Genomic DNA, 23,667 nt, shown 5'->3' with positions numbered 1-23,667 from the left:
GTCTACTCTCAACACAGTGGGACTGTGCAGACCTGTAGGTCAGATCTCACCACCCTCTCGCAAGTCCCCCCACTGCCGCCACCTTTCTTGGTCCTCCTGGTGGCCTCCTCATAGCATCCCCATGGCCCTATGTGGTCCCATCTCCTTCTAGTCTCCCCTCACCACTCCCTCTCGGCCACAATGACCTCCTTCCTGCTCCCCAGCACTCCTGCACTCACCTCGGGGCCTGCACTCGGCCATTCCTTCCCCAGATACCTGCATGATGAGCGCCCTGCCCAGGTCCAGTCTTTGCTCCAGTGTCACCTCTGGAGACTGACCCTGACCACCCTGCATCACACTGAGACCCACCCACCTCATATAAGCTGCTCAGCTTTGACATAAAAGACGCAGCAGTGTACAGGAGGAGAAGCTGCCTCCTTTGTATCTCTCTGAAGACCAGGGAAACCACCAGGAGCCCCCAGCAGACTTTTCCTGTCCTTGCTGGAATTCTGTGACCCCCTAAACCAATTAGGGGCGTAAGTACCAGAACAACCAGGCCTGGCTGCAACCACTGAAAACCCACCTCCTAGGCTGGGCCCACCTCCCCCAAAGCCTAGGTCCTCTGGAGTGCAGGGGGGTACAGGAGGGGAATCGGGTTCTGCAAGGAGAAGGAAAAGGATGTGGGCAGGCAGCTGAGGGGTGTCTACGCTGGCTCTGATCGCGTCTCTCATGTAATCTTTGCACCAGCCCTGTGGAGGTGGTTCTGCTGCCTCCCCCAATTTCAGTGGAAGAAAGTGAGATTAAATCTAACAGAGTCAATGACACTCAAAGTCAGGATCTGGATTTTAACTCCTGGTCCTTCTGATTCAAAGCCAGTGTTGATAACCTCTGTGCTGAGCTGGGCAACTGATATGATACCCCAGGAAGGAGGGGCTGGCAGGGTGATGGCACAGCTGTGATAACCCAGCAAGACCCAGCACAGGCCTGGAGTCAGGGAGAAGGTTGAGAGGGGGTTGCAGGGAGCAGTAACAAGATGAGGCCACTTAGTGGGCATAGGGAATGCCCAGGTGGGGGCCTGAGCCAGGAGGAAGGCATTGCCCCGGTGGTATTGAGGCGCTCCGAGCAAGGAGGCCCCCTGTCAGATGCTTCCAGCACAGGGGGCCCATCAGGCTGGGGCTTAGGCCCTGAAAGGCTCCGCACACACAAAGCAGTTGCTGAGAAGAGGCTGAGGGCAGAGAGGATATTTTCTGGGCCACTCGTACAGCAGTGAGGACAGCACCCAGGACTCTCACAACTCTCCCTATGAAGCTCAGCGAAGAGTCCTGCCTGGCCCACCCCTTGCGGCTTGGGCTTCTCTGGAGCCTTGAGACCATCCTGGTGGCACACTGAGGTCTGACTTGCTGCCACACCCCCCACCAGCAGCTGACCAGGTGGTATGCATATCCACAGGCCCACCGTTCCCATCTGCGGTCGGTGAGAGGGGCATGTGCTCAGTGCTGCTGGCCACCGGAGCCCAGCTTCTTGGGGCGGGAAGGGGCATAGTTGGCATGCGGGAGGCAGCATGGGAGAGATGGACAAGAGACAGACTGCCTCAAAACAGGCCAGGCCAGCATCACTCCCCTGGGACACTCCCCTCCCAGCCCTGCCCCGGGCTACAGGCTGCAGGGCAGGATCCCTCATTTAGACCACAGTGCCCACAATCCACTTCCCTCCTGCACAGCAGAGAAGTGTGTGCCCCTTGTTTTTGGAAAGGCAGGCCACTGAGGCACCCCCAGGAGCTCTGTGCTCCAGGGAGGTTTTCTGTTAAGCATGGGCCAGGTACAGGTGCCTCTCACCTGTGGGCAGCCAGGAGCTTCCTGCTGTAGGAACCCTTGATTTGAGGGAGGAATTGGGGAGACTTATGAAACAGGGGGTCTCCATGCTAAACCCAGAAGCCTGAGCCAAATTCCCACTGGCAGAGAAGGGGATGGGGGGCCCTGAATTATAGGTGCACAGGGGTGCTGTGCTCATCCAGGCACACCCCAGCGGAGATTCCTCATTTCTCTGTAGAAATAGGGGCTTATGGCCGAGGTTGGCCAAGGCACCGAGGTCTGATTTTGTATTCGTGGTTTTCAAGTGCAGCTCACGTGCTCTGGTGCCTTCAGGGTGAGGAGCGAGTGAGCAGCCACACAGCCAGGCTAGCTCTCCAGACCTCCCCCAGCTGCCACAGGAGGTGGACACCCTGGCACAGGCCTCCCCAAGGGCACCCTGTGCCCAGGAATGGAGAGCAGCAGCCTGAGACAATGGGACCCTGTGTGGGGGCAGGCGCCACAGGAGGGTGGCCGGCCCCACCCCCACACCACTCCTTCTTCAGTGGGCAGGGATAGGGTCGTCAGCCCAAAAGGGACTGCTGAGAAACCACATCCTTTGTGATGCTTTGTGGGCAGCTCATAAAGTGAGGCTGAGAGACAGGAGGAAATGGGTCTGGTCCCTGGGCGGCCTCAGACAGGCTCCTCCCCTTTTCTGAGCCTCAGTTTCCCTCTCTGTCCAAAGGGACTACAATGCAGATTCTGCATCACACACATCTTGAGCAAAGCTCTGGCCCCACACTGTCCTTGTGAGCCAGACAAAACCAGCAGGGGCTTCAGCAAGCTGGGCGAGGCAGGGCCGGAGAGGACGCGTGCTCTGAGTGCTTTCCAGTATCCCAGCCCTTTCAGCACGTGCCGAGAGAGTCCTGTGCATTTGCACTTTTCCCTGACATGCTGGATGGCTTCCTCAAGACACTGTGGTGGGCGGGAGAGAATGGTGTGGAAGGGGACCCCAGCACACACTGAGGACCAGCGGTGCCAGAAGACTGTCCCTGAAGCAGGGCTATGACTCCTTTCACCTCTGTTCCCCATGGCCGTGTCACCAGGCCAGAGAAACAACTCCCAGCCCAGGCGCTTCTGCCTTCGTTTCCCATAGCAAAGGCTGAACTTGCCCCAGAGGCTTGGGAAGCACATTCACTGACATTGGCACCTTGAAGGAGACGGAGGCTGAGCTCTGTGGCGCAGAGGGCCCTAGACAAGTGGCACTAGACTGCATTGACAGCAGTTGTGACCTGCCTGACTGGCCTGGAGCTGGAAGCCAGCAGCAGAGAGAGCAAGTGCAGCCACCGCTCCCACCTGACTGCAGTCAAGGCCACTTAAGCGCCAGGCCCTTTCCACTCCTAGGGAACAGTCAGGAAGCTGCTCAGGCAGCCCGGAGCTTGAGTCCCCAAAGACTTGGAAAGTTAGAAAAGCCATCTAACAATGCCTCTGAGGCCCAGAGGCCCCGAGCATGCCCACGGTGTCACCAGCAGTACCTGGCACTCAGGCTGTGCTCCAGAACCAGGGAGCCATGTGAGCAAGCGGGCTGCCACTCATAGGGTCAAGAGGCCCCGCCGTGGATAAAGCCTCCATCTCACAATGGAGAAGCAATTTTAAAACCAAGAACATGGCTCTCACTCCCCTCTTCTAGACCCAACTGCATTCCTATTTAAAGATATCTTGCAAAACTGAGATTGTTTCCAACCTACTTACTGTCTGTTTGATTCATTCATCACTGGCTCTGTTCTCGCCTGTCAGTCCAGCACCTCCTGTGCGCAGCTTCTCCAACAACTGGCTCTGATGGGGATAGCTGTTTGCCCAGGTCAGACGTTAGTATGTGTTGAGTTAGCCGTGAGTACTGTCGCAAGGCTCCTGGCTGAGGCCTCAGTTTCCCGAATTCTGAAAGAAGAATATAACTGAGCTATGTGCCATTGTGCCTAGTAGTGCCTTGAAGTCTTTGCTACTCCTGGTACCCACAAAAATGCCTCCATCATCTCCTTGGATCCTCACTAAAGCCCTGTGAGGACATAGGGAAGGCATTTGCCACCAAGAGTGCCTGGAGGGCTTGTCTGACCTCACACACTTCATTCGTGCATTGGACCTTGGGGGGGGTCCACAAGCACCCGCCACCCCAAGGGAATTCTCTGATCTCCTTGGTCTTCTGGACCCCATACAGGTGGGCACATCCAAAGCTGCCCACCCCACCTGCTTCTTCTGCAAACACCTATGGGGGTTCTCTTTTCTATTTATTTCACAGCACTTGCCACGATGTGTCATTATATATTTATTGGTGTATTTGTTTACCATTGCCTTCTTCTACTCTAAGGTCCCTTGGGGAGAGACCTCACTGTCTTGTTTACTCTCGACTCTCAGCTCCATCTTTCCAATTTATGGAGCTGGCCAGGCCCTGGCTGGCTTCTTCCTTCCTGCACCACTCTTTTGGAAACTCTCTCAAGGCAGTGAGCTGGGCCTGTGGTAGGACTCACCTCATTTGTTTCATCATCCCTTGGGAATCACTGTCTTTAGTTGCCTGTTTTTAAAACCTCTGTTTTGAATCTTTTGTGTGGTTTTCAGTATTTCAGACAGGAGGGCAGATCTGGCCCCCGTTACTCCATCTTGGCTAGAAGCAGACGTCCGAAGCTTTTAACAATGCATCTCATAACGAAAAGACAGCTGCTCCTCTGATGAAGCAAAATGCAGCTTGGGCAGCTCTCAGGCTCTCTCTGGTTGCCAGCTTCATCATCTTTACAGGCATCGGGAGTGTTTAATGAATACAGCAGACAAAGCCTCACTGAGTCTCGGGGAAGAGAGGATGTTGCAACCCTTGAGATGTCAGGAGCGCTCCTGCCTTTCTGTTGTTACAGAATCTTAGCTAGAGGGTAGGAGGGGTGACAGAGGAGGCAGAGAGGTCAGACAGCCTCCGTCCTGGAACTTGGCACTCTCTGATTGTCTCAGCCTCCCTGTCTGACCACCTGTCTCTCACAGGGCGTCACCCTGGTGCCTGAAATGACCTTCACCTTGTGTATTAGCAGTTCACACGTGTCTCTTCTCCTGGAGACTCCTGAGTAAAATGATCAGGTCTTAGCTTTGTAATTAATGATCTACGGGGCAGCTGGTGCCAGCCCTGTTAAGGACACAGATTACATCTGATTTATCTTTGTACTCCCAGCTCCTAGCACAGTGCCAGGCACCAAGGGTGCTCAGTTTGGTGGATGAACAAATAACTGAATGAACACCTTCATTATGCTATCTTCTCGAATATGAACCATCAATCTATGCACATGTAAGCTGTCTTAGCACGTCCAGAAAGAGGTGCTGGCCACACCCCATGGGAGGGAAGTTCTGGCAGGGATAGACCTAGCCTGTAGCCCACAGAACAGGGTCCCAGCCCTGGCCCCTGGGAAGGTTGCTTCTTGATCCCGAACCTCCATATTCCTTTCTGAAGTAACACCTCCTAGGCTTCCTCCAGCTACATTCTTTAATGGACTCAAGCAGGGATAAATAAGGATGCATTCTTTGAACACAACAGCTGGTTTTCTGAGCAAAATCCAAGAGTATGTCATGACTAGGTTTCACAAAATGCCTCCCTCATTTCAGAGGTGTTAGCATTTTTGCCTTCACTAGTTTTCTGATACATGTGCAGTGATAAGTGCGCTACAGACTATCAGAGGGGGCCCTGTGCACGATGCTGAGAGCCACTGGCTCTCTGCTTTCAGTATCAATTACATTTGAAAAGGAATGGCAAAAGAAAATTCCCTCCTAACTAACAGCATGTAAAGAAGAGAGGCACTGTGACGTTTAGTGCCAAATTCCACGTGAGCCCTACAGTCAGTCAAGTTGATGGAATTTCTCAACAGAGGCCCTGTTGGCTTTTTCACGGGACAGTTCTACCTTGTGTGGGAATATCCAGTTCATTGTCATTAACATCCATAGCTGCTGGGATCACACATTGTGACAACCAAAGATGTACACAAATGTTTATAGCAGTTCTATTCACTATAGTCAAAACTGGAACCAACCTAGGCGTTGGTCATCAGGTGAGTGGATAAACCAATTCATATAAAGAAATGCTGTTCAGCAATAAAGAAGGGACTGCTGAAATATGCAGTAACACGAGTGAATCTCAAAAACACTATCCTAAATAAAGGAACCAAAGGAAGAATACATACTGCAGGATTCCATGTATGTGAATGTCAAAAACGAACAAATTTAATCAATGATTTTAGAAATCAGAATAGTGGTTGCCCCCAGGGTGGGATTGATTCAGAAGAGGCACAGGGACACATTCTGGGCTGATGGAAATATTCTGTGTCATGCTGGAGGTGCGGCTTTCACTGGTGCATGCATTTGTCAAAGCTCAGAGGATGGCACTTTTAAGATGGGGGGTGTATTTCATTAGATGTAGATTACACTCTAATAAGAATCATAATAATGAAGCCAACCACATTACCTTTTGGGAAGTCATCCCCTGGTTCCCCACCTACCATTGCACCCCTCAAGGTGTCTATTGTAGAGTGGACACCAAGTCTAGGTGTATTTCCAAATCTTTTGCATATATTCACATCTCAGAGACCTGTCCAAAGTTAATACTGTCTCTCTGTCTGTCCATCCATCCATCCCTTCCTTCCTCCTTCATCATCCCCCTTTCTCTTTTTTTCTCTTTTCCCTCTCCCTTCCTTCCTTTCTTTCTTCAATTCATCTTGCAATTCTGGACATGCCTTTCCAGTTGTGTCTGAGTCTCCCCAGAAGCCCTAGGATGAGGCTGGTGATGTCTTTGCCTTTCTCAGAGGAAAGTGAACCTGCCTCATTGACACAAGTCCTTCAAGTCTACCCCAGCACAGCCTGTGCCAAGGGAGGGAGGACAGGTTTACCCCCAAGGATTGAGTAAGAGAGGGCCCTGTAGCACCAGTGTCCAGTGCCTTGTCAATGACACTTCTCCAAATTTTGGCCACCCCTGTACAAACTGAGACAGCTGCAAATATCCACCCCATGGGCTGAATCCAAGAAGGGAGAAAGTGTGCCTCTTGCGAGAAATTAGCTTAAGAAATGGACATGGCAGTCCTCCCTTTCTTTCCTTCCTTCCTCAGCATCCCCTGTGAGCCCTGCTCCCCACCCCCACCTGCAGAGGAACCAGATTTAGTGCCTCAGCTGAGAGAATGAGATGCTCTGTTATTTTTCATGGGAAATTAGACCTGACCCTGCTGTCAGTTAGCTCATGCTGAGGGAGGATGGATGGCCTGGGGCGTGGCCCTTACTTAGCCCCTGCTCTGAGCCCTCCAGGGCAGGGATGGAGGCACTCAGAGGCCAGCCTGGCTGGGGGCCAGCCATGATGTCACCTACTGTAGGGTGGGACAGGGATGGCAGGAAAGATCAGGGAGCCTTCATCCAGGTGATGGATACCAGTGACCTCCCCGCACTTCTGATAGTGTCACCCGTGATGGTCCCTCCTCGGTCACTGGCCACGACCAGCTCATCCAGGGGACACTCAGGCTTCTCCTGTCTCTTTCAGCTCCCAACTCTACCTCTTGCCCCACTGAGGAAAGCTGGTGGTCAGGGCTGGTGGTCATCATTGCCATATGCTGTGCCTCCCTGGTGTTTCTGACTGTGCTTGTCATCATTTGCTACAAAGCCATAAAAAGGTGAGTGCTTACCCACTGCACCCAGCTCCAAGCCAAAGGGAACCCCAGCTGGGCTTGGGGCTGCTACACACATCCCGTATCATGATTTTAAATTATAAAAGTTGTTAAGCATACAGGAAGCAGAAAGAACACAGTGACCTTCCACCTACCCTTACCCCAATTCAACAGTTAATCAAGATTTTGTGATATTTGCTATATCTGTTTTCTTTTTCCTTTGCTCTTTTTCATTGCCAAAATATTTTAAAGTTGATCTCAGAAATAATGTCTCTGTCACTTTAGGGAGTTTGATTCCACAAGCATTTGATTAGTACTAATTATATGTCGGGCCTAGTGCCACGTAAAAAATACAAAAATATTGCAAAACACCAAAAAGTAATGGGAGTTGTTAACAATATAATATCTCTAAGAAAGTTTTATAAACAGTTCCTGACTCCCAAAATTAGAGGGTCCACATTAAGACCATTCCTAACACCTAAAATATTTAAGTTTAATCTGTAAGCTGGTTGGTTCTCTGTGATTTCACTTTAGTAATTCAAAAGCAGGAAGACTAAACCATCAAGGTAAAAGTCTTAAAAGAAGTGCACAGCCAAGCACACAGGATGGGGGACATGGAAAGCCAATAGCCGAGGGGAATCCTGGCAATGGGGCACAGGAGGGAGGACAGTTGGGGGCAGAGCCCGGGCACGGTGACTTCACGCAAGACAGGACATGCCCCAGGCATCTGCCACCCAGCTGAGGACTCAAGCTCAGAGCCCTCTCTGCCAAAAATGCGCATGCTGCGGGGCGATCTCCAAACACACAGACAAATAACACAGGCATAACCGTAGTCAGCAATACCTCAGCCAGGCACTGGGCTCCTCTCCTCACCAACGTTCTCTTAGTTCATCTCCACCTACATTTTCCCAGTCAGCTCCATTTTGCGGAGGAGGCTGAGGTTCCAAGGAGTTAGAGAGCTTCCCAGGATGGCACAATACACAAGCAGTGGAAATGGAACCCACAACAGAGACTCCGAAGCCCAGCCCTGACTGCAGCACCATGTGTCAGGGTTATTGATGAGTCTGACTCCAGTGTTGGGCTAAGCACAGACCCCGGTATTCCTGCCTGCCCTTCCTCAGAGATGCGGGAGAGGGGACACTCAGGGTTTGGTGAGGTCTGTCTGTGCCTCTCTGAGGGCAGAAGGCCCAAGTCTCCAAAACCCTGTAACTCTGGGTAGGGTCCCTAGCCTTGAAAACCAAGGTGGGGCCAGGCACAGTGACTCACTCCTATAATTTCAGCACTTTGGGAGGTCAAGGGGGGTGGATCATCTGAGGTCAGGAGTTTGAGACCAGCGTGGCCAACATGGGGAAACCCCATCTCTACTAAAAATACAAAAATTAGCAGGGCATGGTGGCTCACTCCTATAATCCCGGCTACTCAGGAGGCTGTGGCAGGAGAATCACTTGAACCTAGGAGGCAGAGGTTGCAGTGAACCAAGATCACACCACTGCACTCCAGACTGGAGTGAAAGATTGAGACTCTATCTCAAAAAAAAAAAAAAAAAAAAAAGAAAAGAAAAAGAAAACCAATGTGGATGGTTGGATGGGTAGATGGTAGATGGTTGGATGATTGGATGGGTGGATGATTGGATGGTTAGATGGGTGGATGGTTGATGGGTGGACAGTTGGACGGTTGGATGGGTGGATGGTTGATGGGTGGATAGTTGGATGGTTGGATGGGTGGATGAGTGGATGGATGGTTGGATGGATGGATGGTGGGTGGGTGGATAGTTGGATGAGTGGATGGGTGGATGGTTGGATGGGTGGGTAGGTAGATGGTTGGATGAGTGGATGGTTGAATGGTTGGATGGTTAAATGGTTGGACGGGTGGATGGGTGGGTGGGTGGTTAGATGGACAGGTGGGTGGGTGAATGGCTGAATGGTTGAATAGGTGAATGGGTGGATGGGTGGATGGGTGGATGTTGAATGAGTAGATGGTTGGATGACTGGAGTCTCCCAGGGGACATGGCTAGTCCAATTCCCAGGTGTTTTGTTGGTGCCTCCTGTGTGCCAGGCTTGCTGGGCATGCAAACAGGTAAGACCCAGGCTACCCCCAGAGGTCACTTGATAAGGCTGTGGGAGGTTTGCTGGCAGTGCACTGTGGCTGCCCAGAGGAGTCATGGTGCATTCTGATCTGGACCATAAAGCATTTGAGCAGAGGGCCTGCTGGAATGGGAGAAGGGTTTTAAGTAGCGAAGCAGAAGAGGCGTTCTAGGCAAAGACACCTGTGAAAGGAAGCAGCTGGGTCCAAGCCCCTGTGATGCGGGAGATGACCCTGGAGGAAGCTGTGAGTCTGACTGGGGAGGCTCATCACCAGGCTGAGCAGTGACTTTGCCTGTGGCTGTAGACACTAGGAACTACTGAAGAGTAGCTTTGGTAGCTACTTTTTGGGGAACGAGTGCACCACCAGGCCATGGCTATCAGTCTCCTTGCAGACATGCCCCGCTTACCCTGGGAGAGACTCAACATGAACAATCTGTTTAATATAAACTCATGTTCTTACAAAAGACACTTCAGCCACTTCTGCCCCCCCCCCTCCCTGCCCCAAACCGTCCCTGAAGAAATGTGCTACCTGGTTCTATCAGAGAAGGGAAAAGAGAACAAACTCACATAATAGCTCACTATGGCAGTGTTGCCTGGCGGTAGCCTTCTGAGCTTTGTTCCAGCTGGGCTGGGGGCCTCCCAGGAAGGATGTGAGGGGTGTCATCCTGACCTCCTGTCAGAGCAGTTAGAGGGGCTTCTTGTCTGCCCTCTTCCACTCTCTCTGAGCTCTTGAGCCCTGGGTCTGTCAGCACCCTGGGAAAAAACAGAATTCATCCCAGATGGCTCAGCGGACCAGACTTGAGAGAGTGGGCTTCTTCCAGGGACATGGGCGGGGCTCCTCTGGGGTGTGGGCGGGGCTTCTTCTGGGTTGGCGGGGCATAAGCGGGACTCCTTCAGGGCATGAGCGGGACTTCTTCCAGGGGCCAGGCCAGGATTATTCTGGTGTTTTGGGCAGGCCCAGAGAGTAAATGGGGCAGGTGAGGCACTCAGGGACTTGCAGAGTAGGAACGGTTAGCACCTCCAGGAAGACAAGCAAGTGGGGAACTAGTGCCATGGGAACCTCGCGAGAGACTCGCACTTGGAAGGCAGCTTGGCAGGAGCTGCGGTTGGAACTGTCAGAAGCAGTCCCAAAACAGGGAGGAAAGGTAAGAAATGCTCCCAGCTGCTCTCCACACTTAGGTTTCCCGTGCGTGCCTCCCACTGGCCAAACCCAAGAAGCAGGGGAATCAGGACACACAGTCAGCAAGGTCGGCCTCCCTGCAGGAAGCCAGTGGAGCAGGCACACGGTTAGCGTAGGCGGACCCTCTGCTGCGCAGCCCTTTTGCTACGCCGCGCCAGGCTCTGCATCCTTCTCCGGACCAAGTCCTGGGGACGCCCAGGAATAGGACCCCGCCCTTTGACCTCGAAGTCTTCGTGATCCAGAGAGAGCATCCCTGGTGCAGCAGACATATTCAGTGACAAGAGGGGGACTGTGCTCACTGCAGGTGAAGGAAGAAATAGAGCCCAATGCTGCCAGAACTCACCTAGAAGAAGGCTGGGGAGGGAGGCCTGACCCCTTGATGGAGAGAGAAGGAGGCAGCAGAAGCTGCAACCCCACCTACAGAGCAACGTGCGCCCACTGCCCCCCGCCGCTGACCTCAGCTGGGGCTGTAAGAGATAGCACCCTCACACACGCCAGCTGCCTGTCCATGTTTCTCTCCAGCGCAATGGAGGATTTCTTGCTCACGGCGGATTGCTTTTGGTCAATAATTAATCTGAAACATGCCTTTTCTCTCTGGAAACAAAAGCGTGTCATGTCGCTGCAAAACCATTAAAGGAAAATTTAGTGATAAACCCTACTCTTTAAAAAAAAAAAAACTCTCATGGCCTCAAGTCCTAGGGATTTCCACGAGATTTTGTAAATGGCCCTAACACAGCCTTTCAGAGCGGGATTGCTGGGAGGATGTTTCTAGAATTGGGTAGATCAGAGAGGAGGTGACTGGAGATATCTTGGCACCTGGGGGTGTCGGATGCACACATGGTAGATGGGGATTGGTCATCTCGTCTTACTCATCTCTCTCCTGACAGTGCCTGGCATGATGCCTGGCATGCAGTAACTGTTCAATGGTGGTTTCTGTGGTGTGAATGGAGGCTTGTTCCAACAGACTTGCCAGAGTCCCCCTTTCAAATGGACACACTACATTTAGAATTGCAGTAAATTCATTTTTTTTCTCTGTCTGGGTGAGTGAAATAGAGTCTGCTTTTGGTGTAAATAACATGCACCCAGTTTTAAGTGTTGGGCCTCACCCCTTCACCAGTTTCAGTTTTCCTAGCCCCTGCCATTCCTGCTCCACCCCCTCCCAGCCTCGTTTCTTTAGTAGGCCTCCTGCCATTCTCTCCCTTCTCCGTACGCTCGCTCAAGTGCCAGTACCCTGAGTCAGCAGCCCCCTCCAAGTTTTGGAGTGGCACAGCCAGCTTCCCTCCCACCTGTGCATGACACACTCCAGTATTTCTGTCCATATGCTAAGTGATGTGTATACTGCCGTTTAACTCCCAGGCTGCAAACACAGTGGAGCAGCTCCGCCGTCTACCTCCCCTCCTCTTCCCTGTAGGATACACCTACTGTGCCAGGGGCCAGCCCAGCCCTCTCTCCCTCGTCACCTGCTCTGGTCTTCAGCTCATCTGCAGAGTCAGGGCCAAAGGAGGGGCGTGGGGAAGAAAAGGTAGGCCAAGCCCAGAGGCCAGCAGTGAGGACTTGGCATCAGGACAAGAGTGGAACCGCTTTATCCACCCTCGTCTCACCACAAACTTCCAGGAACAAGAAATGCACCTTGAATGCATCTTGGTGCATTCTGGGTGCCTTGAGACAGGGTTATCTCATGGGCCAAAGCCTCTTGGCCAGGTAGGGTCTCAGTGCAGTTCCCATCTGTCACCTCTCCCTGCTGTTCATATATGTACCTGTAGCAACACTCCCTCCTCTCCACTGTCCCCAACCCAACCCAGAATCACCACACCTGGTTGTGCTGTGAGTCAGGTCAAAGTTATTGTACTCCAAGGAAGGGCCTCTTTAGGGCAAGTGCTGAGCGTTGATGCGTGTCCTTGGCTGCTCAGAGACCACCCTACATCCTTTGGAACCCGGCTGGATTCAAGGAGCTGGCTCCTGCGCTTTGTCCAGAACCAAGACTCCATCTTCTGACTCCTTGGCCAGTGTGCCTTCCCCTGGGACTCACTGCCGCCTTCCAGGCTGTCTGGGCTTGGCTCCTTCCCTGATCAACATACAGGTTCCTTTGGAGTCTCAGAAGCTGCAGTAGCCTCACCAACACACCCACATCCGCCAACCAGGAAGAGGTCAGGCCTGCAAGGGGCAGGGCATGAGGTGTCCTGACCTGCCCTGGGCTGAGATGCTTCTTTGGGCTTATTTGTCCCCCCATAGAGACTGATCTTCCACGATGGGTGATAAAATCCCATCCTGCCATGTGAGGCAGGCGGCAGGGATGAGCCTGCTTCATCTGCCGGCATCCTTGGTATGGGGGGCACGGAGCCCACGTCTGCATACACTGTGGACAGTCATGGACAGAAGGCTCCACAGATTGAGGGTGTGCCCAGGGCCAGCTGACGGGAGACCCAGACAGATCCCTGCTTCTTGGGGTCTTTTTCTTTTGTCACCAAAAAATTCATACCTCTCTGGACCCATCTCTCCAGGCACGCTGGGTCAAGGTCATCGGGCAGGGTGAGGGTGGACGGGTATCCCATTTAAGAAGTTCTCAGGTGACACCCACTGCAGTCAGGATAAAACCCAGACACCTTGCCCCGGCCAGCTGCACCCTGCAGGGACTGGCTCCCGCCCCACCGCTCCTGCTGGGCCCTTCTCACCCCCTGGACCTTGCTGACCCGTCAGCCTAGCAGGCCTCCCACTCTTCTCTCCCTCAACACCTAGTTCTTTGCCATCTTAGTTCCTCTCCTAATTTGCTGCAATCTGTTCATTTGTGTACTGCTGGTCAGATGACTCCCAACCTGGCGCCAGGTTGAGGCCAGCGTCCTGGGGCCATAGAGTCCGTTTTGTGCACTCAAATGTACTGAACCCACAGGATCCTGGAGGTGGAGCCGCCTGTGGACAAATCCTGCCTGAGAAGAGAGGTGCCCTGTGCCTGAGGTTGGGGAGCCTGAGGGTGGGGATGGGCTGCTTCTTGGGGACAGATACCCCCTCAGCCTCCTTATTTGCTTCAGGAGCCCCTGAAGCAGTGCCGGGCATCCCTATGGTGCCCACGGTGACCAGGCTGGGCTGGGCTGGCTCAGGACAGCAGAGCAGCGTAGGTTGCAGGGGAGTCCTGGTGGAGAATGGCTGCGCAGGAGCTCAGGGCAAGTGTGTCCTGGAAACCCGGCCTCTAGGAAGAACAGACGGCTCTGCGTATTCCTGTTACCAATGAAGGCCTTTTGTGACAGCAAGACAAGGCCAAGGGAGGTTTCATGACCTGGGGCTGGTGTCCAAGGGCATGACCACATGTCGTGTCTACCTGTGCCCACCTGTTCTGTAGAGGACCCCCACCAGACCTCAGCTGAAGGCCCCTCTACCCAGTCTAGAGGTGGGTGGCAGGGAGGCATCGTCCTGGAATTTCAGGGAGGCGGGTGCCCAGACCCCCAGTGAGACGAACGCCGTCTGGGCCACTTCTGCCCACTGAATCCCCAACAGGAATCTCACCCCCGGCACCATCCTGGCATCTTGGAGGCGCCCAGTCCAGGGCTCTCTGTGTGACCCTGCAGTCCTTTCTTCAGCATCCAGGCTGGGAAGGGCTCTGCCCTAGAACAAATCCCAGAGCAGTGCTCAAGGGGAGAAAGTCACACCTCTGAGAAGGCCCTCCCTTGGCCAAGCCCTCTCTGCTCCCCTTGGTCTCTGGCTCCCACGGGAGGGTGTAAGCATGAGAAACGCACAGGTGCCAGTGCCGCAGCTCAGCAGAGGCGACTACCAGGTGATCCGGGGGGGATGGTGTGGGCAGTGGGTCCTGCTGGCTATGAGGATGCTTGTCAGCTGCAGGCCTGTCTCCCACTGCCTGGGCGATGGAGGCTGGACATGGGGCTGCTGCTTCTCATGGTGACACCCTCGAGGCTCAGAAAGGCATTTTTTCAGCTTCTTGACCCAGGTTTGGGGAAGTCCGAGGTCTATAGAGGAGTCTCATCATGGAACTCTGAGTGTGTGTGTATATGAGTGAGGGGATGTATGTATATAGGTATGTGTATTCATATGTATGAGTGTATGCACATGCATGTGTGTGCGTATGTATGTGTGTATGTGTATATTGTATGTGTGTGTGTGTTTAGGGGTGTGGGTGTATATCATATGTGTTCAGGTATGTGTGTATATTGTATGTGTGTATGTGTGTGTTTAGGTATGTGTTTAGGTATGTGTGTATATTGCGTGTGTGTGTGTTTAGGTGTGTATTATGTGTGTGTATATTGTGTGTGTATTGTGTGTGTACAGGTGTGTGTGCATATTGTATGTGTATGTGTTTAGCTGTGTGTGTATATGTGTGTTTAGGTTTGTGTATTGCATGTGTGTGTAGGTGTGTGTATATTGTATGTGTGTGTGTAGGTGTGTATTATATGTGTGTGTGTATTGTTTGTGTGTGTATTGCATGTGTGTGTGTTTAGGTGTGTGTATTGTATGTGTGTGTATGTGTTGCATGTGTGTGTGTTTAGGTGTGTGTGTATTGCATGTGTGTGCATTGTGTGTGTGTGTTGCGTGTGTGTGTTTAGGTGTGTGTGTGTTTAGGTGTGTGTGTGTTGTATATGTGTTTGTGGATTTGTGCCTGTGTACGTGTATGTGAGCATGTGCCTGTGTATGTTGCGCAGGTTCATGTGTATGGGTGTGTGTTGGGGTGTCAGGGGTGGGCGCTCGGGGGAATGAATGCGTTCCTAAGAGGTAAGTCCAGGACCTTTAACTTTCGCTTCTCCCAGGGGTGGGTGCATAAGACAGGAAGAAAGCTTCCCTTCTCAGGCCCCCAGAGCTGTTCTTTGCCTCCCTCTTCTCTATCCCCACAGAGCAGCAGGCTGAGGGGGAGGCTGTCACATCATGGTCAGCAGGGCCCAAGAGGGGTACCTGGGTCCTGGGCCTCCTTGCCCAGGCCAGAAATGCTGGTGGAGGCAGGTTTCTGCAGGGCCCCTCGTGGCTGCCAGCCTGTGTGGGTGAAGCTGTCCGAACAGCACTCTGAGCAGGGAATGGGGGGGGCCTGCCACCTTTTAAGCCCAGGGCGGGGGACAAGAAGTCTGAGGGTGGCAGAGCCTACCCTTCTACAGGCAGGAATCCTGGGTGCCACCAAGGAAAGTCTCACTAACCTCTCTCTTGGTTTCTAGGAACCATGCCATTTAGGGAGCCCTCTGTGGCCATCTCTGCCTGGACCAGGGTGAAAATGCCTCTTCTTGGCTTAGCGAGACCAGCCTCAGCTGACTCACAGAGGTGCAGAGCCAGGCTGGGTCCTAGCAGCTCTCTAGCATTTCCGGAGCCCCACAGGGCACACGTTAGGTAGGAAGTCTGTGCAGACTGGAGAACCTTGGCTACTCCAGCCAGTGGGGCAGCTCCCTGCTGACACCTTTTTCCCGGCAGTACTGAGAGCTAACAAACATTTATGGAGCACTTAACAGTATGCCAGTCGCTGGTCTGAGCGTTTGACATGGACTAATGCATTTAATCCTCCCAAAAAGCCTATGAAATGGACACCACGACTGTGCTCATTTCATAGACGAGAAACTGAGGCATAGAGAGGTTATGTAGCTTGCCTAAGGTCATATGGCCAGAAAGTGGCAAAGTGGGGGTTACCGAGCCTTGACATCTGCCTCTTAGCACTTCCGCAGCATCACCCTGAAGTGCCCTGCCTGGTTGGAGGGTGGAGTTAGGGGGCACAGAGGTTCTGGGTGTTCTGCTTTAGGGAACATCCAGCTTCCATGGGGTTCCAGTGAATCCCAGAAAGGCTTTGCAAGCAGCAGTCCAGGGGGCAGAGTGGTTGGGCACTCAGCTGCAGTGGCAGGAGGGGAGCAGATCATGTCCAGTTCTCAGGAGAGACCTTGGCTGCCACCATCTCCCATCACCTTGCACAGGCTCCCGAATGCGCCTGTCTGGGGGCCGTCCCCGTCACAGTGCCTTCTTTGCCAGGAAGAGCCCCTGCCTAGCCCCCTGCCTGCTTTCCTGTCTGGGAAACTGGCTGAGCAGCTGAGAAGGCCCTGGGCCCCCTCCTCGCCCTGCCTTCCCGGTCCTCCTGTCAGCCTTGCATCCTGCTCTGCTCTTCTGAGCCACCACTTCCCCAGGGCCTGCAAGTTCACAGGAGTCTCACAGGATGCCTTTAGAGCTCTCTCCTTGCCTCCTGCCCATAGAAATCCTGCTGACCTCATCCTCTTCCCTAAAAAGGGTAGAAAGATTGAGCCCTCTAGCTCAGTGATTTCTAAGGGAGCTCCACGCCACCTTCTTCATGTCTTCATTATCTGCCCTAGAAGGCCCTTAAGTCATGTCTCTCATGATCTGGACCTGTTACAATTGTTTTCGTTTTAGCCCTAAGATTAACATTTAATGTGTGTGAAGGAGAAATGCAGTGTGGGCTTATGTCCAGACTCTTTCTTGCCTGTTAATATTTTCTGAAATCCTGATGCTGATAACCTTTCTTCCCCTTGTATTCATGGTATATTTTTCCCACTTGATCCATCAGCGGCCTCACTGGGGAAGCACAGGATCTCACTGGAAGAAAATGCCACCCCCACAAACTGTCCAGACCATGTGGATTCCATGGAGTCCGAAGTCACATCAGAGCTGCTTAAGGCTCCCTGGAAAGGGGTGGTAGATCAGGAAGGGGGATGAAAGGGACAGAGGAGCAAAAGGCCCGGGGCAGCAAGTGGCTTCAGAGTCCATCATTTCCCACGGACCCTGACATAAGCAAGGCAGCACAGCTGAGCCCTGTGCACAGAGAGGCTCCAGAGAGTATCTATTAGTGTCTGCATAAACGGGGTTCTCAGATTCATATGTGGGATATGCTGAGTTAAGGCAAAAGGAGACAGACTTCTTGGAGGACTCTGCAGAACTTGGGGGATCTCTAAGAGGAGTGTGAAGGGAGGCTTTCCCGAGTTGATGAGATCCCAGAGCTCATAGGGTAATGCCTGCTGGGAATGCTGATTTAATGGGAAGATGTTGGCACTTTGAGAGGTCAAGATGGGAGAATCACTTGAGGCCAGGAGTTCAAGAACAGCCTGGGCAACATAGTGAGACCCTGTCTCTACAAAAAATATAAAAGTTACCCAAGCTTGGTGGCACACACCTGTAGTCCCAGCTACTCAGGAGGCTAGCTGGAGGATCGCTTGAGCTCAGGAGTTCGAGGTTGCAGTGAGCTATGATGACGCCACTGTACTCCAGCCTGGGCAACAGAGCAAGACCCCATCTCCAAAGTAATCATAGTAATAATAATGGGAAGATAGATGTGGGGCCAAGTCTGTGTTAGTGGGTGGTCCAGGCCCCGCCGCAAACCAGATGAGCGTCCTTGGGCAAATCAAGCCCTCCCTAAGCCTCAGTTTCCCCATGAAATAAATCTCTTACTCCAGGCCTAGCTTCTTCAGGTGACCACTGAGAGAAGGGACAGGGAAATCTCTGTGACTGAGAGTGCTTTGCACAAAGCACGATGCACTGTGGGAGGAATCGTGGGTTTGCCTCTTGCATTCCTGGAAGATGCCACAGAGGCCGGGCTTGACCACCTGGAGTGAGTGCGCTTGTGTTGCTTCACAGGTGTGTTGAGTGACTTCTGCAGGATAAAAGGGAACAGTTCATTCACAGACTGAGCTCGGCGTGTGGTCTCTGAGTGGGCCTGATCATTCTTCCCATGAACTGCTAATGATCCCCTCACAGACCTTGCCTCCCCTGAACTAACTCAGTCAGGGCTTTATCCTGGAGACATTGACCTGGTCACCAGGCACCAGCCCTCTTGACCATGGCTCTGGGGACATTTGAAAAGGCAGAAGCAATCAACTCCTGGGCCTATGACAATGACCATAAATCTCTAGCCTAGACAGCTCCCGGCAAGGGCCAGTCCAGGCTCAGCCCTGGCACCCCTGGAGACCCTGGAGGAGGCTGGGCTACAGCCCCATGGGAATGAGATAGCAGAATTGTGGCATGGAATTGGGCTACAGAGAGCATGTGGCTTAGACCAGGAGGAAACACTCAGGCTGGGGGCCAGCGTCCTCCTGAACAACTCAAGGGAGGGAGGAAGTGAGACTTGAGCCAGCCCCAAAAGTACACCGTGATTTCAGAACCCCGGCAGGTGAGCAAGAGCCTTCTCAGAGCCTCTCTCCCAGCCTTCCTGATCCTTTTTATGCATAGGAGAAACCAACTTTTGGGGTTAAGGGGCCTCTGGAATGAGCTTCAAATGGCTCAACTTGAAGTGTTCAAGAACCGCTGGTGGTTCTTGATTTAGTGTAGACATTCACCACCATCATCACTACCACCATTGCCCTTGCTGTCACTGTCATTGCACCCCTTCATCATTACCACCACCAATACCACCACCACTAATACCACCTCACTGTCATAACCACTGTCACCTCCACTAATGACCTTCACTACCGTCATTACCATCATCACCACCACTGTCAACCCAAGCATCACCACCACCATTACCCTAACCATCACTATCATTGCCACCTCCATCATTACTGCTATCTCCACCACCGCCGACATCTCCACCGCCATATCCCACCACCCACACCCCCTCACCACCATCATAACCGTGATCACTGTCTCCACCACCATTACGACCTTCACCACCATCATCGCCTCCGTCACCAGTATCACTGTCACCACCACCATTACCCTCCTCATCACTGTCATCACCACCATTATCAGCGTCATCACCGCTGTCACCAGCACCATTACCACCAGCATCACCACTAGCACCATCTGCTTCGTCACATTTTGCATTTGCCTTTGCTCACACTGAGGAAGATTGCAAATCTCAACCACTAGCACTGCTCTTCTGTTCATTCTCTGTGAACAGAATACCCTGGAATGTTCGTCTCTGTCTGGTCAAGATCAAAGAGGTCAGTCAAAGCCTGACCGTGCTAGACCGAATGTACTTCTTGTTTGTCCAGACTCATACCTGTTGTCCCTGCTTCTTCGTTAACAGCTTCCCTCTTTCCCTCTCACTGTGCCCCGGTTTTCATGACACCTGAGTTAAGACCACGTCCAGCTTCTGATTAACCCCACAAGGAATAGCAGCCCAAGGATGCTAACTGAGAACAGAGTCGTGGGCTTCCTTCTGATGCTCATGGAGGAGGGACGCTAGCTGGAGGTTATACCCCACCATCACTGATAACTAATGATGTCCCTGCCTCCCCTTCCCTTGCCTTTCCTGCTCCCCGCCCCCAATTTCCAGGAAACCACTGAGAAAAGACGAAAATGGCACGAGCATTGCTGAGTATCCCATGAGCTCTTCCCAGAGCAACAAAGGAGTGGACGTGAACAACGCAGTGGTGTGAGTCTGCAGGTCCTGGACCCGCTGGCCAGAGGGACACCTTGGTGGCACTAGTGGACATGGGAAAGCAGGTGGACATGAGCTAACCTGAGCTTGTCCAGGACTTCATTGCCTCGCAGGCCCCGAGCCTCCCAAGGGAGAAACCATTCTCTTCCCAGGCTTGCCACCGGTCAGCCTGTGGACACCAGGCCGAGCCTGGCTCACGCTGCACGCAGCACCTGAGCAGTGTCCCCACCCCAGGCCCTCCACCTCCTCCTCCCTGTCTGGTGTCTGGTCTGTTGACTGTCCCCAGCTGCTGTCTACAGCACGTGCACTGGTGAAGCCTGGGGATCTGTGTTTCTGCTGCAGCAGGGAGGCAACCCCCTTTAGCCAAAAGAAAGATGGTCCGGGCCCCACTCCCTGCCGGAAACCTCTCCTCCTCCCAGGAAGCCTGCCTGCTCCTCTGTCCACATTCTCAACAGAAGCCATCGGCACAGCCAGGAGACAGGCGTCCCCTTTCAAAGGTGCTTCCCACACATCTGTTCATCGCCCCATCTGCAATTGTCAATCTGCAGGGCCTTCCTTCTCCCTCCTGTCCCCACTGACACCCCAAACCCTCAGCTCCTGACTGCCTGCCATGGAGGGCTGTGAGCCCAGCCTGCAAAATCCCCTCCTGAGCAGACAGAGGAGCTCGTTTACACTCGGGGGCAGTGTCTGGCCTTTTGGGAACAAAACAACTTACTGAACCCTAGGTCCAGGGCCACTGGGCAAGGGCAGAGGCCACTGCACCTGTCCTCACACTCATCCCCACACTTGATCCCATAGGAACCCATGCATCGATGTGAGCCAGGCCCTGCTTTAGTCAGCAGAGGCCACTACTTGTGCCAAATCCACTGTGGGCATGCTGTGCCAGGCTGACGCTGGCCAGGCGCTGGATGTCCCCACAGTCCCCTGAGGCCTGACTGTTGTACTCAGGCTCTCTGCCAGAGTCCTCCATCCTCTTCCCATTTTACCTGCCCTCAGCCCCAGTCACCAAGAAGGAAGTGTTGTTCCAATGTCTTCCTGTCAGTGTCTGTTTCCAGTGCTATAGGAGCGCTGACCCCTCCGGCGTGGCTGGAGCGCCCAGGGATGAAATAGGACGGGAGGTGAGGGACCCTCAAGGCTGGTAACCCCTGCCCAGTTGGCCCGTCTCCCAAGTGGCTGCCTTCCCTGTGGGCCCCATCAGGAAGCCCACGGAGACAGGGTGATTTTGCATCTTCTGGAAAATGAGTGGGACACTCCTGGCCCAGCGGTTCTCCCCACCGCTCCTGCATATGTGCTCAGAAGGAACCCAACGCATTGGATGGTTCCACTGTGAAGCCCCGTAGGACTTGGTCTGCATCCTGAACTGCCAGTGTACTCCTCTGGTAGGTGTTTAAGCTACAGATGAGACTTTGAGGTCCAGGGAAGACAGACACACGTGAAAACCGGCTCTCAATTGGGCCAAACCTTAAAATGTCCATTGTCCCAGAGTCCTAGTGCCCATGGAGCTGTCTGTGTGTCATCGTCCTGCCTGGGTCAGCAGGTGCAGGCTGAGGACAGGCCCAGGGCAGACCCTCACATAAAGAATTTGAGGACTTGTTTTGGGTTTGGATTTGCATTTTGCTGTTCCTGGACACCTGGGCATCAGCATAGTGCCACCCCCTACCCCCTACCTGGCCAGTACTTCACAGTACTCTTGGGGTACAGAGCCAGGTGACAAACAGGCCAGAGGATGTGGCAGGTCAAAGGGGGCAACTTGGCAGGCCCCACCCAGGGTATCCTCCCCGACTGCCTGCAGCCTCCTGGTGCCTGCCGAACCCCCCAAGCTATGCCCTAAGCAGACACCTGGGCAGGACCCTAGCCCTAAGCACACACCACCCTGTGCTGCACCCATGAGAAAGTGCCCATGCCTTGGGGTGTTCGAAAGCTCAGGAGTGATCAGAGGGCACCTTCTGCCAGAGGGGAGGTTCCTGGCTAAGGGATCATGAAGTGCTGGGCAGCCTGCAGGGGCTGGGCACAGCCCAGTTCTGCACACACTCGCCTGGTCCCACCATCCCCAACCTTGGCTTAAACCTCGGAGGCCTGGATTTTGCAGTTAGCCTAATCTTCCAGCCCCTGGCGAGGCTCCCTGGTGAGGAATCAGCTGAGCCATGACACGCTTTGGCGCCTATATCCTCTTCCCTGAGCCACGGATGCACCCAGGGCTCTGGTTTGCCCATAAATTCCCTCTCAGTTGAGCTTGTAAAATCCCTTCTCACCCCAGTTAAGAAACACCAAGGGAAGAGCCTAGTTTTTTTGAAAAGATTCACTTGATACCCACCCCTGCCCCCCTACCAAGCCCAAGACCGGCCATTCAAAACAAGTCTCATGGCACAGCAAGGGAGACCCAATAGATTTTGAGCTTATGAGACTTAAGCATCCTTAAAACCATGCCAGCCTAGTATTTGAGCTTAGAACTTGTATTTAAAATGAGTCTGCAGTTTCTAGACACATACCGATTCTCAGGCTAGTCCCAGCGCTGAGGTCAAGAGCGAGATGCCCCTCCCTTCTCATTTTCTCAAGCAGATCTTTCCCAGCCGTCTCGCAGTTGAGCCCAACTTCGGAACTCAGATCACAGGATCTGCCAGGGGTTTCAGGTGTTCCTAAGCAGCTTCTCAAGGAAGTTTTGGAAGAAAGACTAATAGGTGTAGAAATATAAACATATTATATATAGCTCTATATATTTAAAGAGATCTCTACATATATATATAAATATAACTCCTGTACTCTGCATCTGTACAAAGTATGAGTTAAGTGCCCAGGTAGTGTGAGATACGTAGTGCATGAATGTGAATATCCTGAAATCTGCCTTAGCAACGGGCCGCGTGTACAGGGGAGGGCTGTTGCTCCTGGGAGTTCTCTCAAGGGGCAGATGTCCAAGGTGATGCCATCTTATCCACCAATGAGCCATTAAGGTTGGTTTCCTGCTGAGACTTTTGTACCAGAAGCAAGACTGGCAGCCCTGGGGGGTGTCCATATGCCACTGATGAGGAAGAAAGCGCCATGACTTTTTTATTTTCAATAAAACATAGAGATGTCTGTCAGTTGTCGTTTGTGGGGTTGGGGGAAGGAGAAGGTGGGCCTGAGGGTTGGGGGGATCCTTCACGAGGGCCCTGCTATACCCCAAGGCTCGGCTGGGGACCTTGCATGGGGGGTTTCTGTATGTGTTATCCCAATGACCCAAGGTCGGTACTTATGGGAATTTCGAAGGCCAGTGGTCCCTCATCTTTCCACCCACCGCCTTGACCCTTGACCTAATTGAGAATAGAGAGACCAACTTTCCCAGTGTGCCTGGGACTGAGAGATTTTCCTGAACCCAGGACTTTCAGGGCTAAACCCGGGAACATCTGGGGAAAATGGGACAAGACAATCACCTTAAGTGGACAGTGCTCACAGGGAGCAGGAATCAGTGGGCCACACCAGCAGGGTGACGGTTGCCAGGTTCAGCCTCCTGTATGTCCACCCCATGTGAAGACCTCAGCACCCATGCGCTGCTCTGCAGAGCCCCCTTACCTGGCCAGGTGCACGGAGAATGGAGGCCCTCCCTGCACCCCACGCAGAGGGGCCCAAAAGGCACAGGGACCCCCAGGCTCACACTCCCCCGCCCCCACCCCCTTTGTTTTCCTCAAGC

The 23,667-nt window shown here is 53.1% G+C and overlaps 1 protein-coding gene across 5 annotated transcripts in view; it reads left to right on the top strand.

Moving 5' to 3' along the window:
* PRIMA1 (proline rich membrane anchor 1) overlaps positions 1 to 23,075 on the top strand; it is a 64,814-nt gene extending 41,739 nt beyond the window's left edge. For 4 of the 5 annotated variants that reach the window (XM_035261357.3, XM_017977312.4, XM_035261356.3 and 1 more), the window contains 2 exons: positions 7,315 to 7,444; positions 19,899 to 23,075. In XM_035261357.3, the coding sequence (XP_035117248.2) occupies positions 7,315 to 7,444; positions 19,899 to 20,001 (233 nt within the window). In that variant the 3' untranslated portion in view covers positions 20,002 to 23,075. Of the gene's footprint in view, positions 1 to 7,314; positions 7,445 to 15,849; positions 16,019 to 19,898 lie in introns of all 5 variants that reach the window. The other variant, XR_004730090.3, reaches the window with a different exon arrangement.
* The last annotated feature ends 592 nt before the right edge of the window (positions 23,076 to 23,667 follow it).

This window comes from Callithrix jacchus, chromosome 8, assembly GCF_049354715.1.
Source record: "Callithrix jacchus isolate 240 chromosome 8, calJac240_pri, whole genome shotgun sequence".
In the NCBI taxonomy this organism is placed as follows: domain Eukaryota; kingdom Metazoa; phylum Chordata; class Mammalia; order Primates; family Cebidae; genus Callithrix; species Callithrix jacchus.
This window is presented reverse-complemented; position numbering and strand designations above follow the sequence as displayed.